Below are 18,540 nucleotides of genomic sequence, written 5' to 3'. Positions count from 1 at the left end.
CCACGCCTGGGCCCCGCCCATACCGCTGGCCCCTCCCTCCCTCGGCCCAGACCCAGCTGAACTCCCACCTGCCTCACTTCCCATCCCCAGACCCCCCTTGCTACCTGGATGGGACCCAGGCCAGGTGCTCCCTCTTGGGGGAAATATGGCTGCCCTAATAAGCCTCTTTGCCCTGTGCCTGCCTGCCTCTGTGTGGTCCCCTGGGATGGATGTGTCCCATCCTCTTTCAGAAGGAATGAAGTTTCTGGTTCAAGGGTCTTCATATCCTGCCCTGGTGCAATATGAGGAGTGTGGCCTCCCACAGCCGGTGACTGCAGAGAAGGCTTCTCAGAGTAAGAGTGGTGGTATATGTATGTGAAATTCACCTATGTCATTTAATGACACATACATGGTATCTATGCATATGTCATATATGTGCATCAACCATTTTCTGCCCTGAGTTTTAATATATTGAGAGAGGTAGAAGATGGACTCCAATGAAAATGGAATACTATATGAAACAGTACACAGGAAAAATTGAGTTAAAAACATGGTGCTAGAAATGAAAACCTTAAGACAATCACCAAGGTAATCTCTCAGAAAGTAGAACAAAAAGAATGCAAGAAAGAGAACTCACTTCCTTGGTGGCTCATGCCTATACACCTAGCTTCTAAGGAGGCTGAGTTTGGAGGATTTTGTACCAGAGCAGCAATGAAATATTCTCAAGACTCAGGTCCAAATGACTAGCAAAAAGCTGGGCTGGAGACATGTCTTATAATAGAGTGCCAGCTGTAAACAGCCAAGGGGAAGGAGATCAAGCACCCTCCCTCCCAAGGGAGGGGGAAAGAACGACTCATAACTCAAAGTTGGAGTTTGTAAACTGAATGTGTTCGATAAATGCTCAGTGTAATAAATATGTCCATATTAACCCACTTGATTACAAAAATTCAGGACAAAGGGTGACAGAGTGAGGACGCTCAAAAAGACAGCCAGGTCCCATATGAAGGATCAGGAATCAGCTTTGGATTTCTCTGTAGCAACCTGAAAATGAGCAGAGCAAGCACTGCCTTCAAAATTCTTAAGGAAAATAGATGTAACCCTAGAATTCATGTACATAGTCGAATTAAGGCCAGTTTTAATACAGATATTTTCAGACATGCAAAACATTTATTTCACCAGGTGCATTTATTCAAGGCTAAAAGGCACCATGTGTTGGGACTCAGGCCTGCAATCCTAGCTACTTTGGAGGTTGAGATCTGGAAGAGTGCAATTTGGAGGCCAGTCCAAATAGAAAGTCCATGAGACTCCATCTTCAAAATGAGCAGCAGAAAGTCGGCTGAAGGCCTGGCTCAAATGGCACAAGATCATGAAGAAGAAACCTAATGAGCGCAAAACCCTGAGTTCAAGCTCATTATTCCCTAAACCTGTCTTATATACTGCACTTACTATGTGTTGACTATCACGTATGCAGTGTTCCTGAATCATTTATCTTACATAGTGTTTGCATTCAAACAATAATGCATCCACAACCAACCAATTGCCCTAAAATCTGTACACCTTTACTATGAGCAACCGTGGAGCTCCCTCTGCTGTATGTTTATTTTTCTGCAGTTAGTCAAACAATTGGGGGCCCTTTCTGAAAATATTTAAATGCAAACCTGCATAAAAGCCACCCTGAGTTGAAAACGATCATTATAAATTTTTCTGCTATGCTCCATTTGGACAGAATAGCATCAAACCATAAAGACAGCTTCAGTGGCTCCTTGCAGTCCTGGGTGGATTGAAGGCTGAATATATAGTGTAAAACGAGATAAGGCTTGCAAATAGCCTATGTGTGTGAATCATGGTAATGTCTAATAAAATGCAAATGCAGTGAATAGTTGGCACATTGCATTTTTAAGAGAAGAATGTCAAAGAAAAACTATACACATTCAGAATAGGAGAAAACCTTTCTCTAGTATTTTCTATTCTTCATTGAGCTGAACCTGTGGATCCAGGGAATAGGGAAGCCTCCCTTTATATGTGATCGGTATATGTGAACATAAATATATAAATATATTAACTGGCTATATATATGGCATAGCATGAGGGGTATATGCAAAAAAATCAGTATATAAACCTTATCACACTTACTATATTGCTCAACTCCTAATGCTCCATTGATTATAATACAAGCATCGTAATGATGATGCACAGACCACCTGTTAATATAATATTACCTTTTGTACTTTGGAATTGTAGACTAGGTCCTTCCAACCCCTTTCTTTGTTCTTTTGAAAGAATGAGAAATCCTAGTTTCCAGAAATTTTTCTAGAGCTAAGCTTAGAAAGGAGTACACACATGAAAACCCTGACCCCATTAAGTTGGTGTCTGGAGCCTCTGGAAGACAATCAGCAAAGAGCCAAAGCCCTTACCAAAAGTGAAGCTTAGCCAGGCACTAGTGCTCAAGTCTGTAATCCTAGCCACTTAGGAGCTGAGATCTGAGAATGGAGGTTCAGAGCCACCCTTGGCAGGAAGGTCTCTGAGACTTTTATCTCCGATTAACCACCCAGAAGCCAGAACTAGAGCTGTGACTCAAGTGGTAGAGCACTAACCTTGAGCAATCAGGCTCTGAGTTGAAGCCCCAGGACTGGCACCAAAATATTAAAGGTTATCCCAAACCATGATCTAATGACTCTTACAACTAACTGGAACAGTAGACTTCCAGTTCATCCACCATCCATTTCCAAAGCCGAAAATCATTTCTTCTCTGATGACAGTGAACAATTTTAGCCCTGACTGGATTCCCTGTGCCTGTTTGCATGTCTGGGTTTCTGTTTGTTTGCCTGTGGATGTGTGTTCATTTGCAATGACATCAGAGACAAATAGCCACCCTCAGTGAGCTACTTGCCATGAAGTGTGTCTTAGGGATAGAGAAGTCACAGATGGTAACTTTGTCGGTTGAATCTTGTAGAGGATGTGGTTGAAATTTCTCTCCCTGGTCATTCTGATCTACATGAACCATGAATGGCAATTGCAATACACATGAATTTTGTCAGGATCACCCAGGCTGAAGTATGGAGTATTTTTGCTTTCTTCCTAAAAACTTGGTGATGCTTCCCCTTTGGGTACATACAAGAAGCATGCTTTGTTTCTAAATAGAACTTTTGGGAGTGCAAATACCATAGAAGACACAAAGATATCAGCAATCAAATTTCATCAGACTTAAGAAACTAGGCATTTCTAAACACCATAACTCTCATTATCATGATTTTGAGCCAAGACAGTGACATTCTATTGTCCCTCTTCTCCAGCCCCCCTCTAGGAACATGTACAATATTACTGTGATCAAACCTGATGATGTGAATAGCAGAAAAGCTCTGCAAATTTAAAGAAACAAAAAAGGAAGTCACATTTGCTTACAATACTTTCAATTATTTGAGAAATTACAATAATCTTACAGATAATTGGGAGACAAACTATTGTTTGTAACAAAACAAAACAAATATAGTGATGTACTAGGTACCTCTAAATGCTTTAAGCATTCTCTTCACACTCTAGCCACTCTTACTACATAAAACTGCTTGAACCAACAACCTACATCACTTACAAAAATTGTATTCCATATATTGGAATGTAACAAATACCATTTCTGTTTAATAATCAGAAATTGGATCTAATTGTAAGCTCACATCAGCTTGCTTGATTCTTTGTGCCCTAAGTCTGTGACTATAAAACATGATTTTTGTGTCTTTCATTCTTTCTGGCCCTCCTTCATCTTTCCTTCCTCCTTTGTTCCATCATTCCTTTCTTCTACCTTTACTTCCTTCCTTTCCTTCTTTCCTCCAAACTAACTAACTTACTTACTTACTTCCTGTCTCTCCTGCTTTGTTCCTATGTTTTTCTTTCCTTTCTCTTCCCCATTCCTTCCTTTCTTCCTCCCTCCCTTTTTCTCTTTCTTGCTTTCTCCGTCCCTCCATCCCTCCCTCTTGTCCTTCTTTCCTTCCTTCCTTCCTTCCTTCTTTCCTTCCTTCATTCATTCCTTCCTTTCTCTTTGTCTGATTTGGAATTTGAACTGAGAGGCTTGTGACTACATTGCTGCTTCTTCCTCTTTCAACCTAAAATTCTTCATTTTGTTATGCTGTATGTCATATTGTTTTTGCTATTTCACATTATCTGGATCTTCTCTATTGCTTCTCTTCTTTCTCATCCTGCTTTTCTATGTTATTCCTGCCCCTACTCCTGTTTTTCTCTTTTGCCTAGTTTTATTCTCAAGTATTATTTTTTTCCAATTAATTTCATTCCTATAATTCATAATTAGTATCTTATTTCATGAAATATTATCTTACGTCCTGTTTTCATCTACTCTTTTTGGAATCGTAGTATAATTACTTTTACCTGGGGCCTGCTCTTTTTATTTCCATTGCTGCTTTAGCTATCAGTTGTGGAACTGAGAGGTTGGTTCATTTCCTTGAGTTTGTGAGTTAAGTGTTTTTTGTTTTGTTTTGTTTTTTACTATAAAACAAATCCTTTAATTTTTAAAATGTTTTATAAAACAATGTTACACTTAAGCCAGCCCTGAAGATAAGCACAAAATTTACCAGTTTACACATTTAAAAAAAGACAAAAACAAAAACCCACAACAAACTCAATCACCCACTCTGTGCATAGGACGATGCTAGGTGCGATAAAAGGGAATCTTAGCCCTAGAAACACGATTTCACTTTCTGGAACTGCACCATTTCCTTTCCCAGAGAAACCTATTGTTTCTGCCACCTATTTCCACATGTAGCACACAAAAAAGTAGACCCATTGCACAGCAACAGCTGTGATCTCTAGAGAAAAAGCAGCTCACAGACTCCAGGCCAAAACGACCAGTTTTGTCATCTTCTGTGGCTGTGACAAAACACCTGACCAAAGCCTGCTAAAAGGACTAAAGGATCCTTTTGGCTCAAGGTTTTATGGATTTCCATCCATGGTGACTTGGCCCCCTCTGAGCCTGTGTGGAGGCTGTTGAGCTTGTGATGGTCAATAAGCAGAAGGAATGGCACAGTGGAGAAGCCAAGGTCCCAACCGCCCTTCCAGGGTGGGTCCCCATGACCTCACTTCCTTCTGCCTCCTAGGTAACACCAGAGGCTAGTGGCCAGCCTTGAGCACATCAGCTCTGAAGCACATTTCAGTTTCAGATATTCATAGATACTGGATGGAGCTCAGGAGGTTGCATGGTAACATTCCCTGCAGATGTAAGCCTCCCAATGCTAGAAAAGGGATTGAAAGACTGCCTGGAGTCCTGTGACTCACATTGCCTGTGAGCTGTGAGCCCTGGAGCCTTCAAGGTCTTTGCAAAGCAGGACACGGTTTAAGGATAACATCCTCTTGCCCCTGATGGTGAGGCAGGGATCTCACAGGCCTTTCACTGTAGCTGCCATTGTAGTGCACTGAAATCAGGAGTCTGAAGTGAGCAGTTTGTCCTTTTATTTTTGCAGCTGGACTATGAAGACTGTGTCCCTGATGACCTCTGGCCTCCACTATATTCTAGTGATTTCAATGGGAACAGAAGGTAAAAATTCCTTGGAGATTACTTCTCAGACTGTGATACAAGCTAAAGAAAAGAAATTAACTATATAACTTGGGGGGTAAGGGGAGTCATGAGGGCAAACACTCAGAGAACCTGAGGGAAGGGGTGACACTGCTGAAAGAAATGTACTCAGAGCCTGACTGCTGTAACTGTAATCCCTCTGTATTTCACCTTTATAATCAAAAGAATCATCTGATTCTTAGAATGAGAGTGAAGCTCAGCCCACACTTAGAATGAAACCGGGACAGGTAGCTGCAAGCAGGAATTCCTGTATTGTGTACAGTGTGGAAGGAGTTAATGAAGTGTGTGGCCCACACCCATCTCACAACTGAAGCACAAGTTTTCTGTGTTGAAACTCCAAGTGTTTCTTCCAGTCCACCTGAAGCTGTGTCTTCAGAAAAGCTGGGCTTGCCACAAGTATATTTGAAAGGGAAGAGTTTTTTTTCTGCTTCTCATTGTGAACATGAGACCCAGCTATTCAGTCTCATGGCCTTGGTCCTAAGGCATAGATTGGAGCCATGCATTATCCTTCCCAACCCAGTCTCTTATCCATCTCCTCACATCCTCCTTCCACCTTCCTTGTGCCTGATAAACATTACATGAGGTTGGACACAAGACTCATGCACGTATTCCCAGCTAGTGGGGAGGCAGCAATTGGGAGGATCACAGTTCAGGGCCAGGGCAAGTAAAACTGTTAGCATGACCGCATCTCAAACAGTAAGCTAGATGTGGTGGCATGCACCTGTGCGTGTACCTCCATGGTTGATTGCAGGTTCAAAGGACCGTGGTTGGACTTGAAATAGGACAAGCCAGCAGGGGCTATGATAGATTTGCCTGAGAGAAGAGTAGGGAGTAAATTACCGGTGTGGTGTGTCACCAACAATGATAAAAACTGACATCATGCAGGGCACTGGTGGCTCATGCCTGTAATCCTAGCTCCTCAGGAGGCTGAGATCTGAGGACTGCAGTTCAAAGTCCATTTGTGGAGGAAAGTCCAAGAGACTCTTATCTAAAATGAACCACAAAAAAGCCACAAGTGGTAGCCTTGAACACAAAGTTTAGGGGCAGTGCCCATGCCCTGGGTTCAAGCCCCAGGATCAACACACACACACACATTATGACACAACTAACCTCACATTGAAGTAGACAAGAATTAAATTATTAGGCAAAAATACTTTACCTTAAATGACAAATATCTGTTAGTAGATTAAAATAAGAATAGAAAATTCGTCTGCTATAGACAGTGGATCACAGGTCATCTGTACCAGATGCAATATCAATACACAACTTTATTGATCTCAAATAAATTTTCCGTTTATAAAGAAAACTCTACAAAAAGATTGTAAATTTTGGTACATATTTGTTGCTTATAATCCAATAAAACTAGAAAGAACAATAAATAGCTGAACCAAAATATCCACTTGAAAAGAGCATACTTATTTCTAAATCATCCTTGAAGAAAAATTGAGAAAGGAAAGGAAAACTACCTGAAATCTCCTCACAGGAGAAAAGGAAAATTCTCGTTAAAACATTCTATCTTCAGCTTTGTTTCCCCTCTCATCACATCCAGCACTGAAGCTGTTAGGTCATTCATTTGGGCAGTGATTCCAGCCCAGGTCCCCGCCAGCGGAGTCTGGGTCCCCGGCCCTGCGCCCCGGCCCGGGACGCCGCACCCCCACTCCCGCACTCCGCGCCCAGACTTCGCCCCAGTCCGGAGCTCGGCGGGCGCGTCCCGGTCATCGTCCCCCTAGTCCAGGGAGGCGGCGGGGAGGGAGGAGGTCCCGGCGGCCCCGGCCCCCTCCCGGTCGGTCCCCCAGCACCTGTCCGGGCTTGGAACCATCCTGGTCCGCCCTGGAGCCCCGTCGCCTCCCTCCCTACGGCCCCTCCCCGCCGGCCACAGGGGGCCCTCCCCTCCCGGCCCGGAGCTCCTCCCCGCCGACCCGCGGTCCCAGCCCCCTCCCCGGGCCCCGGGCGCCCTCTCCCCCCTCCGCCCGCCCGAGGTGAGTGACCCCGCGGCGCGGGCCAGGAAACTACAGACTAGCCGGGCTCTCGGGACAGCGGCGGCGGCTGGTTCCCGCACCCGGAGCCCCCGCGACCCTCCGGAGCGGTGCGTGGAGGCCCCGCGGCTCTGCCACGCGGGTGGCGGAGCGCCGCACCCCGCCGGTCCCCCGCCGCTCGGCTGAGCGCGCAGACACGCACCCTCGGGGTCAGGTGGCCGCTCTGCTCTCGCGTCCGCACCCCCTGCCAGCTGGCCCAGGCTCGGTCTGCACCGCGAAGGGCACCGCGGGCTAGGCCGCGAACTCCCGCCAACCGCCAGCCCACCGTGCCCGGGGAGGTTTGCTCCCAGGAGACCAGAGTTTGCAGGGATAGCGGCTGTCCAGGATTGCCCCCTGCCCACAGGGCCGCGACTGCTGCATTCGGGTGTGTGCGGGCGCACCTGTGTGTGTGCATGTGTGCGCGCCGGTATTGGGACTTGAACTCGGGGCCTCGTGCTCTTGCTGGGCTTTTTGACCAGGCTGGTGCTCTACCACTTGAGCCACAGCTCCACTTCCAGTTTTTTGGTGCTTAATTGGAGAGAAGAGTTTCATGGACTATTCTGCCTGGTCTGGCTTCAAACCCCAGTTCTTACTAGAAGGAATATCCAAAACTCACTCTTCGCAGGCTTTCTCTGGTTATGCTCAGGGCCAGCCATTGTCTGTTCACCTTTCCGTTTGTGTAACTTGTGCTCCTACATTTTGGGCTAAATAAAGTCGCTCACTTCTCAGCGGATCCACCATTCTTTCTTTCCATTCTTTGGAGGCTAATTTGACCTTCAGGGTCTCCCTCCATGTCTGCAGACATCCAGCGCAGGTTCATTAGGCTCAGATATTGGTTCAGGTATTCACAGCACTGCTGGCCATTATTAATAGGTTAGCTAGAAAAGATAGATTAAGTGGCTCATGCCTGTAAAACTGGTCACTCCGGAGGCTGAGATCTTAGGATAGCGGTTTGAAGCTAGCCCACGCATCCAAGCCTGTAAGATTCATCTCCAATCAACTCCCTCCTGAAAAGCAGAAGTGGCTGTACTAAGCCTTAAGACCAGAAGAAAGGAAAAGAGAGATCCGTATTTCTTTATCTGGTGCACACCCGTGTGTATGTGTAGGTGTGCATGCACACACATACAGAGGCCTGAATTCAGGACCTAGGCTTTTTTTACTCATGGTTAGTGCTCTACCACTTGAGGCACAGATCAACTTCTGACTTCTTGATGATGAACTGGAGATAAGAGTCTCACAGACTTTCCTGCCCAGGCTGGCTTTGAACTATGTTCCTCAGATCTCAGGCTCCTGGATAGCAAGGATGACAGGTGTGAGCCTCTGACACTTGACTATCTTGGCTTTTTTGTCTAAGTGTGTTTTGATTACATCTACTGAGCTTTATAACTTAAAATGCAAACCAAATAGAAAACAGAAAGTGAAACTTCCAAGTTTTTCTAGGCTCTAAAAAGAAACACTAAATATTTACTCTTCCTCCTTCCTATCCTCCACCCTCTCTTCCTCTCTTTCACAGATTTACTTCAGTCACAGCTCCACTTCTGGCTTTTGGGTGGCTAATTGGAGAAAAGAGTTTTCTGTCTAGGCTGGCTCTAACCAAGTTTCTCATATCTCAGCCTCCTGAGTAGCTAAGTTTATGGGGTGCTAGCCATTAGTGCCCAGCTCTTTACTGGGATTTGAGCTTGCACTGTAGGAATAAAGCAGTGTACCATGGTGAGCTAGTCTGCAGCTCATTGTTCAATAATTAGCATGGCTAATGAGTTTGGTGAATTTCCATTGGTCGTGGATGTGTCAAAGATGTTTTTCTTCTTGTGTGCAAGCATCCTGCCTTGAGGTTTTCAGAAGAGCAATGCTTGAACCCGGGAACAGCCAAATTACTCATAGTTGTAATACCCTGACCTCCTGGTATGGCCTGGGTGTGGTAGAAGAAACACAGACCAGCTCTAACAGACAATAGTTTTGTATACAGATGTTGAAAAAAATGATCGACGTGGCTACATGCACTACTGAGTAGGATCTGCCTCACAGGTCAGTGTAGCAAAGGGTCAGAATGAGATGAAGATGGACATTTCAAGGCTTTCTCTCACTTTAACCATCCATCAGATAGCCATAGCTTCTAGTAAACACTCAGTATTTTCAGCTAAAGTGGCCCTCAGAAGTTTTCTGAAGAAAGCCAGGCAACTGTGATCACAATCTACACATCAGGGTTGTTGTCTTCACTAAGCCAGTAGGACGCTAATAATGTTGCTCAGGTGTGTGACTTCCAAAGGTGATAACTTGGAACAGATAAACCAAGAGAAGATGCTATTGTTCTGGTGGGACACATGATTTGACATCTGGGTAGATTCTAGGGAGGTACCAAGGGCTCCTTGTGGAATGAGATCTTTCCATGGTGACAGTTCGTGGTTTATCGTTTGTATAGTCATGTCAAACCTCACTAGTTTTAGCTTCATTTTGTCATAAGGGGTTTCAAGCTTGGGGTTTTTGACAAAGTAATTAAGAATCTTCTTTATTTACCTATTTCTTCATTTCTTCATTCATTCATTCATTTATTTTTGGTCAGTCTTGAGGCTTGAATTCAGCCTTGGTGCTGCCCTGAATTTGTTTTTCTCAAAGCCAGCCTTCTACCACTTTGAGCCACAGCTCCACTTCCAATTTTCTGGTAGATAATTAGACATAGAGACTCATGGACTTTCTAGTCTGGGTTGGCTTAAACTGTGATCCTCAGACCTTAGCCTACTGACTTGTGAGGATTGCAGGTATGAGCCACCAGCACGTGGCTAAAAGTATAATTTTAATGGATATTTATTAGCACCTAGAGTTTATGTGCATTTTGTCTCCTTGTACTAGACCTTAGCTCTGTCATTCCCCACCATAGCTTCTCCAGTCTGGTTTCTAGTCAGGAATCATGAAGGGACCATTACTCCTTCACAGAACATGCTAGGTTCACACTGATACATTGATTTGTGTGTGTGTGCGTGCACACCAGTGCATGCCCCATGCACACACACACAGATGTGAGCACACACACACACACACACACACACACACACACACACACACACACACACACACACACACACGGCAATACTGAATTTAAAGGCCTGGTGTGGGGAAATCTGTGGGGAACGCAGGCAGCAAAGATGGCCCTGAGAGGAAGTTGAGTGGGCAGAGCCGGATTTGTTTAGGCTCAGTGTGTAAACAACTCATGGAAACTTAGGTGCATGATAAGGTATGGCCTTTCAGTGATTGGTTGGTTCATTTCCTCCCTTCCCACGCAGTCTTTTGCTTTAAAAAGGGGATGCTCCCTGTTAATAAACGAGTTCCTGCTTGGTTTGACTTCCCGCGGCATCTGATTGTCTCTGGGGCTAAGGGAGGCTGGGGAACGGGCAGGCGAGCAGCTGCACTTCGCACTTACCTTTCCTTGGACCCCATCTGTCCAAGGACGGACGAAGACCCAACAGCCAGGGTGCTTTTTCTCCTCAAGTTAGCTCTCTACCACTTGGGCCATAGCTCCACTTTCAACTTTTTGCTGGTTACTTGGAGATAAGAATCTTTCTGATTTGTCTGCCTTTGAACTGATTTGTCTGCCTCAGATCTCAGTAGCTGATAGGCATGAGATACCAGCACCCAGAAAAATCAAGATTTTAAGGGGAGAGGTTTGCAAATATTTGAGTCTCCTGGGCAGCATATTCTCAGCTTGCAACAGGCAGGTGGGAGGGCTCTTGTCACTACCTCGCTCTCACTGTGCATAAGAGGGTTCCTGTACTAGTGCCCATATTCCACCTGGACTATTAGCTCACGTTTCACCAGGTAGCCTCTGGGGACAGGTGAGTTCACAGGGTGTGTTAATTGGTTCATCATTGTCATTCCATGAGGCTCCAGTTGGCACAGGAGGTGACATCTTTCTTCTCTCTCCTCTGGTCTTTTTTTTTTTGTCGGTCGTGGGGCTTGAACTCTGGGCCTGGGCGCTGTCCATCAGCTCTTCAGCTCAAGGCGAGCGCTCTACCACTTGAGCTACAGCGCCACTTCTGGTTTTCTGGTGGTTTATTGGAGATAGGAGTCTCACGGTCTCTCCTGCCCAGGCTGGCTTTGAACCGCGATCCTCAGATCTCAGCCTCCTGAGTAGCTAGGATTACAGGCGTGAGCCACCAGCGCCCAGCTCTCCTCTGGTGTTTATATTGATTCAAGGCCCCTGTGGATAACCTCAGACCATCACCCCTACCTCCTCCAGTGTACATGGTCACCCTTAGCCCTTTCTCAACTGAGCTTTCAACTGCCATTGCCCATGAAGTTGTTAAATAGTCCTGGCTAAGCAGAGGGCTGAGATGAAGGGAGGAAGGTCAGGAGGTGGAAGCCTCAAAGTCCAATGAATACCAGGGGAAGGAGGAAGTAGACTCAGGAAGGTGCCAGCAGAGGTGAGGCCAGGACCAGGAAATTGGCTTCTCTGACCACCTGTCTGTCTTAAGGATCCCTGGGGACTGTGACTCTCCAGGATCTCCCAATCCCTTCTTCTCTCAGTGAATAGAAATAGACAGAGATGGCTCAACACCAGCACAAGTCAGACTGGGGAAAACATATACCGGGGGAGCGTCTGGCCAAAGCTGGAGCTGTGTCACTCCCCTGTTAGGACGTGTGTAATGGTCCATGAGAATGCTGGTTTTGCCTGGTGCAGATTGGTAGGAAAGTATCTGATCCTGGGACATAGGTAATATGCAAAATGGGTCACAGCTTAGAGTTAGGGAGGAGACCAGCCTGGCCCTCACCTCTTAAAGTGCCAGTAAATTTTGGTCTGGTGCCAGCTGCATGGGAGGTGGAGAGAGGGTAGGGCAGGAGTGGTTGGAAGTCAAGGCACTGGTCTGTGATCTATTGATAAGGACACCTGGGCCACTCACCAGATTATATACCCTGTGTGATGACCATAGGAGAGGCAGAACACAGAGAAGGCCAGTCCATCTGACCATTGTGGACAGTGCTGCTCCTGATGGTTCCCAGGATCCAGAATAACATAAAAGTTGGGAGCATCTGGTCAGTGGGTACTGCAGAAAGCCTGAAGGCATTGCCAGAGGTGTACAACCCAGGATCCTTCCTTGAGGCCAGCACAGGGCCTCTAACCCCATTGCCCACAGTACCACCCAACACTAGGAAAACCTCTTCTTTTGCTCATCTGACTGATCATAAATACTCTTTGTCTGCACTGTGCTTGGCTTTTGTTTCCTGGTGTTACAGGACGAAGGACTGTACTTCTAGAAGTCATTCCCAGGCTGGGCATGTAGCCTGGTGGTAGAGCACTTCCCTAGCAGGAGTGAGGTCCAGAGTTCAACCCTCAGCACTGCAAAAACAACAACAAACTCTCCTTTTCAAAGCTCCCCTGGCAGGGTCTTAATGGCTGGCATTTTCAAAGAAGTGTTTTACAAATGCCGGGGGAATCAAAGTTAGATGAAGATAAGCAAGCAGTGGTTGCTGGGGAAATTTTCCTCTAGATCCAACCACTATCATTTCTCTGGTTTTCAGAATTTACTGAAAATAGCCAGCATATTATGATTAATAACTATGAAAAATCCAGCTAATCAAAAAGGACTTTTTGGTGTCAAGATCGTGGTGAGATACAAAGGGTGAAGTGGGTTGTGGGACTATTAACTGAGATCCAGGAAAAAGGCTACAGCCTACAGACTTGGAATGAGTAGTCTTGTCTTTTCTCTTCCCTTTTCTTCTTTTTTTTAAAGTAAGTTTTTATTGTGAAAATACTGTACAGAGGGGTTACAGTCACATGAGCAAGGTAGTAAGTACATTTCTTTTCAAGGATTGTTGCCTCTCCTTTGTTTTTTTCCATCTCTTCCTTCCCACCTCCACAACTACACTCCCCTCTACCCCCCACCCCTGCCTAAATTGTAAAGTTTGTTTTTCAACAGTGTCTTCTACATATCATTGTTGCAATGGGTCAACCTGTATCCCTATTAAAACTTTTTGTTTTTTCCCTTCCCCTCCTCAAATTATACCAATATCAAATACAGTGAAAATAGGCAGAGGAACATACAAAACAACAACAAAAAATCACATGGTGCCTTATGAATATGTTAGAAACAATAGCAAGAAAAAACGACTTGTGTCCCTATCTTGGAGTTCATTTCGCTTAACATCATCTTATCTGGTCATATGTACATAGCTTTTTGACCTTTTCTGATTGTTCCAGACATATACTCATTATTGCAAATAAGAGAAACCATAGGACCTTTGTTTCTTTGCGCCTGGCTTACTTCAATTAATATAATTTTTTCCAAGTCTTTCCATTTTCTAACAAATGGGGCAATGTCATTCTTTCTGATGGAAGTATAGAATTCAATTTTGTGTATATACCACATTTTCTTCATTCATTCATCTACTGAGAGGTATCTGGGTTAGTTCCATATCTTAGCTATGGTAAATAATGCTGTAATAAACATAGTTGTGCTGGTAGCTTTAGTGTGGTCTTGTTTGTGATCATTTGGGTAAATGCCTAAAAGTGGGATTGCTGGGTCATAAGGGGGCTCTATGTGCAGTCTTTTGTGGAACCTCCATACTGCTTTCCAACATGGTTGAACAATATCAACTCATTTTCTTGTTTCTAACAGGGACTGCCTCACTCAGCTTTCCAATCCAAACCTAGCAACCATGAAGGAAAATGTTCTCTACCACTTCAGCCTCAGCACCAGCACACACAACTTCCCAGCTAGGTTTGGCGATGTCAAGGTAAAAGCCCAGGCTTTCATTCTAGCAATTTGCTTTACACTAATCTTCTCTGTGATACTGCCAGGTCTGCTCACAGATAGTAGAGAGGTGACAGGTACATGCCATTATGAGTTTATTATATTTTTACAAATGTCAAGTATATGAACTAGCAATACAGGAAATTACTTGAATAAGCTGCATTGACCCCGAATGATCTTTTACAACTTTAGTATATAATGGATACAGATATACAGATAGGAAACTTCCTGAATCAGGCCAAGAGACTTATACTGAAAGTCTGTTTACTGAATACCACTGAAGTTCCTGGTGAGAAGTCTTGGCTCTAAAGACCTGTGCTGGCAGCAGTGTGCTGAGGGCATCCTTGTTCTCTGGTTGTAGTTTGTGTTGCTGGAAGCCCCTCTTAGATGAACTCCTTCATCAGGTATGTGGCCACACAGCTGGGCCTTGACCTGGGTACATGGGATTACATGAATGTGTTCAATTTCCATTTCATATCCTAATTTGATTAATTTGTATGTCAGATGGATGGCTTCATGTGTTCATCGATTCTCCAGTGATGGCTTACTATTTAGCAAGATTACATTAGATGCTATGCTTGAACAGGATGAGATTTCATGTCACTAACTTTCCTTCAGATCAGTCCCATTTAGTTTGGAATCTTCCAATGAAATAGGAGACGGTGCTACTCAAATTTAGTTTGAGCCTGGAGCCAGTGGCTCACACCTGTAACACTAGCATCTCAGGAGGCTGAGTTCTGGGGATCTTGGTTTCCAGCCAGCCTGAGCAGGATGAGGTGAGACTTGCCGCCAGTTAGCCACCAAGGAAGCTGGAACTTGAGCAGCATTTCACGTGGTAGAGCACTAGCCTTGAGCCTAAAAGCTAAGGCCTAAAAGCACATAGGCCCTGAGTTCAAGCCTCAGGACCAGCATACACACACAAAAAAACCCCTGAAACAAACAAAATGTTTCACTAGATGCTTGAGTTTCTGTTACGTTAATCTGGTTCATTGTGCATGCATCTTATAATGATTTACTCATAATGTGAGAACAAGGATACTGTGTGGAGCTGAGCTCCTCAGGGCTTCAGGATGCTATGTGCCAGGATGCATGGCCACAGTGTGAATGAGAAAGAGTTTGCAGTAAGACCCTCAGCCTTTGCAACACTGGCCTCCTGGGCCTGAAAACTGTGCCATCTCCTGCCAAAACACTTCAGCTCATGGCAAGCTGTGTGAGCTGGCACAGGCACAACTTTCTCCTTAGCAAGATGGAATACCAATGTCCACCTCACCAGACTGTAGGGAAGACTTTAGGGAAGGTATAAAGGACTTGGTAGAGATCATGGCCCACAGTAGCTTCTCAACAGATACCTAGATGAAGATACAGCCATGTTGGCATCCTGGCCTGGTTGTGGTCTCCTTAATCAGAAGGCTTTGCTACATGTTTTCCCCTTTTATTTGCCAATATCTCCTGGATCTTTAATTTCTACAGATAAGACTATGAAGGGAATGCTACTTCTTATCTCCCACAGCAAACAATTCAAACCAAAAGCCGGTGGCTTTATATGCTATGTATTTTCACATACTTTTGCAAGAGGAAAAGGGTCTTAAGTCAAATCAAGTCCTCTCATGAGCAAACTAATACGTGGAGTTGAGGAACTCTTTTCTCCTACACCTAGACTCTCAATCAAAAATGAAGTATGACCTGAATATCTGTAACTCAAGGATGGTTCATTGGTAGGTAAGGGTCTAGATGGCACTGTCTTAATAAACATAATTGCAGTGGTGAGTGTAATAGTGTCAGGACAAAGCCATTATTTTCAGAATCAAAGACTGGTCAGAATTTGTCTTTCTTGTGATTTGATTGCTTTCCCCTTTAAACACTAGGAGGTCATTTTATCTCTTGTGGACAATTTGCATACATCGACACTCATAACAAGACAGGACTTAATCACATGAGTTTCTTTCCTACCAGTATCTTTTTGGGAAGAAATGACAGAGGCAGGATGTGTTCCTTGATCAGGCAAGAGGAGGGACTAATGTTGTAAAGTAAAACCACTTGGAAGATCCAGAGAAGCCACCTTTTGAGAGGCCAAATTGGGAGTCTTCATTAAAAAGTTGGCATCTGCAGGCAGACTCCTGTCGCAAAGACTTGCAGTCCTGTGAAGACACTTCACACTTAGAAAACTGAGTCGGGAGACCAGAGAAGAAATAAAGAGCAGAAAAACCATACCAACAACCCATATGAACCACAATGGAGGCCATGTTGATCAGAGGAGAGTCAGGATATGGACACAGCACATGAGGCCTGGCTTAAAGGCTTCTGAGCTGTCTGCCCTAAAATAGTGTCACGTCAGGGGACAGGGCACAGGAAAGTTCAGAGCACGGTCCAGTAACACATTATCCAAGTCCCCACCCCTGCCTCTCCCAATTCAGGCATGCCCAGCACCTGGGGGGGGGGGGAATGGGAATTCCTCTTCCTTCACCTGGAAGTCAAGATGGCCCCAGTTAAACCCAGTATGCTATCCACTATGTGGCCATGATGGCACTGGTTAGACCCAGCATCCCTACTTCACTAAGATGTCAGAGATTGAGAGAATTGCAGTTTTGACTCCAGCCTGGGGAATCAATTCTGGGGCTCTTGTTTTCACACAGTTTTAAACACAAATGGGGTCAGGTGGAGGTGGACTGACCCGCTGGGCAAACTCAGTGATGCTGAACACTATCTTTAAAAGCTGGAGTTTACTGGATGGACAGACTGGTGCTAACTCAACTTGGGAGTGAGCAGCCCCAAACTCAGGTAGCTCCATGTTTATAAAGGCTAAACATGCATTCTGTTAGAGTAGGTGCAAGCAAGCTGGTGTAGAGAAGTGAACCTTAGCAGTTATTTTGCAAGTGCATAAACCACAAACATTTCTGTAACAATTAAAACCACAAATACCTGGGTAACAATCTCGTGACCTCTATAGGACATGTTCTATGAAGGATTCTAGGTGCACAGCCCCTAAGTTCCTTGCTGGTCATGTTTGTCTGCTTGGCCTGCTGGGCATTTTGTCCACTGAAACTTGGGGATAGTGAAGGAAAAATAAAGGTGAAATGCTCTTGCCATGGCTGCTATCTTCAACTGTCTAATGGAACAAAGATGACAAGTCTTCCAGTAACCTGAATAAGTGCCCAGGAGGGCAACTATAGAAGAATTATTTGATCTCAGTGAAATGATGGGTGAAGAGGATTTATATTACCTAGGGCTCTGGCATTTGACTGATTATGTTCCGTGATGTCAGGTCATTTCCATGTTTCCCTGTGTTTCCCTTCATCAGTGTACTTAGGGATTTAGGCAGGTACTTGCTTTGGAAGAACTGTGATTTTGGTGTGACTGTCTTTAGCTCTTTTTGCAGCTCAGTGTCTCCCTCCCTAGAGCACTGCCCTGGGTCTGGTGGCCTCTCTTTGATTTTCCCCCAGGGTCCTGCAGTTGTGCATCGTGACTCCAGTCCCTCCCAGCAGATTGAGGGTGGATTCCCATATAGATCAAGGCTGTTGCACAGGAGACGTTTCAACACTCAGATTTCAAGGCTTGTGGAATGGTCCGTGAGAACACTTCCAAACCTAGCCCCGAGCGGGACCTGTTCTTCCTCATTCTGCAAAAAATGACCTCCAAGCCTGAAAAGATTTCATCTTCAAGTAGGATATGTGGAAGTCTCTGCCATTAACTAAGGCAAAGAAAGAAAAGCACCCACAAAAACCATGTTATTGCTGAGAAATTATATAAACAGACTATTAGTGTTTCAATTTAATCTTTTACTGGAAATCAGGCAAAATTGTGGCTGATGAAAGGGCAGCCTAGGATAGAGCCCCATGCCCAGCTCTCTTGGTGGGCTGGGGGCTCAGGAACGGCAAGATTCCCTCATATTCTGTCATCTTTGCCATGTTGCAGTGTGAAGAAGGCTTGGGTGAGCAGCTCAAGTGCACGCTGGGTACATGGCTGCCCCTTCCACCGCTGAGCTGTTCATTTGTCTCCCACTGGGAGCTGCCATTGTCACTGAGCTTTCTTGTTGAAGCCTGGCAACTGAATGGAGAGATTGCCTTAATTCCAGGGCTTCCCTGAGCCCACAGGGCTGTCCCACACCCACTGCCCTCTGGGCTTGAGGCAGCCTTCATTAATGTTCATTTGCAAGTAGCCATGTGCCCAATCCTCTGAGGACCACCGTGGGACCCCAATGAAGGAAGTGAGGTGGGCAGAGGTCAGG

At 45.1% G+C, this 18,540-nt stretch overlaps 1 protein-coding gene and 1 long non-coding RNA gene across 11 annotated transcripts in view; one reads left to right on the top strand and one right to left on the bottom strand.

Annotated features, from left to right (window-relative positions):
• Positions 1-165: 165 nt before the first annotated feature.
• Positions 166-18,117, top strand: LOC138810801 (uncharacterized). The gene is made up of 4 exons (XR_011367241.1): positions 166-332; positions 5,445-5,518; positions 14,181-14,298; positions 17,756-18,117. It is a non-coding gene; the product is annotated as an uncharacterized lncRNA (long non-coding RNA).
• Positions 18,071-18,540, bottom strand: part of LOC138810698 (uncharacterized) — a 162,302-nt gene continuing 161,832 nt past the window's right edge. For all 10 annotated transcript variants that reach the window (XM_069997894.1, XM_069997923.1, XM_069997932.1 and 7 more), the window contains one exon: positions 18,071-18,359. In XM_069997894.1, coding sequence (XP_069853995.1) covers positions 18,134-18,359 — 226 coding nt within the window. In that variant the 3' untranslated portion in view covers positions 18,071-18,133. The remainder of the gene's footprint in view (positions 18,360-18,540) is intronic.

Source organism: Dipodomys merriami, unplaced genomic scaffold (genome assembly GCF_024711535.1).
Source record: "Dipodomys merriami isolate MVZ:Mamm:240054 unplaced genomic scaffold, mDipMer1.0.p SCAF_104, whole genome shotgun sequence".
Taxonomy (NCBI): Eukaryota; Metazoa; Chordata; class Mammalia; order Rodentia; family Heteromyidae; genus Dipodomys; species Dipodomys merriami.
Note: the sequence above shows the minus strand (reverse complement) of the source record. Positions and strands in the feature narration are given on the sequence as shown.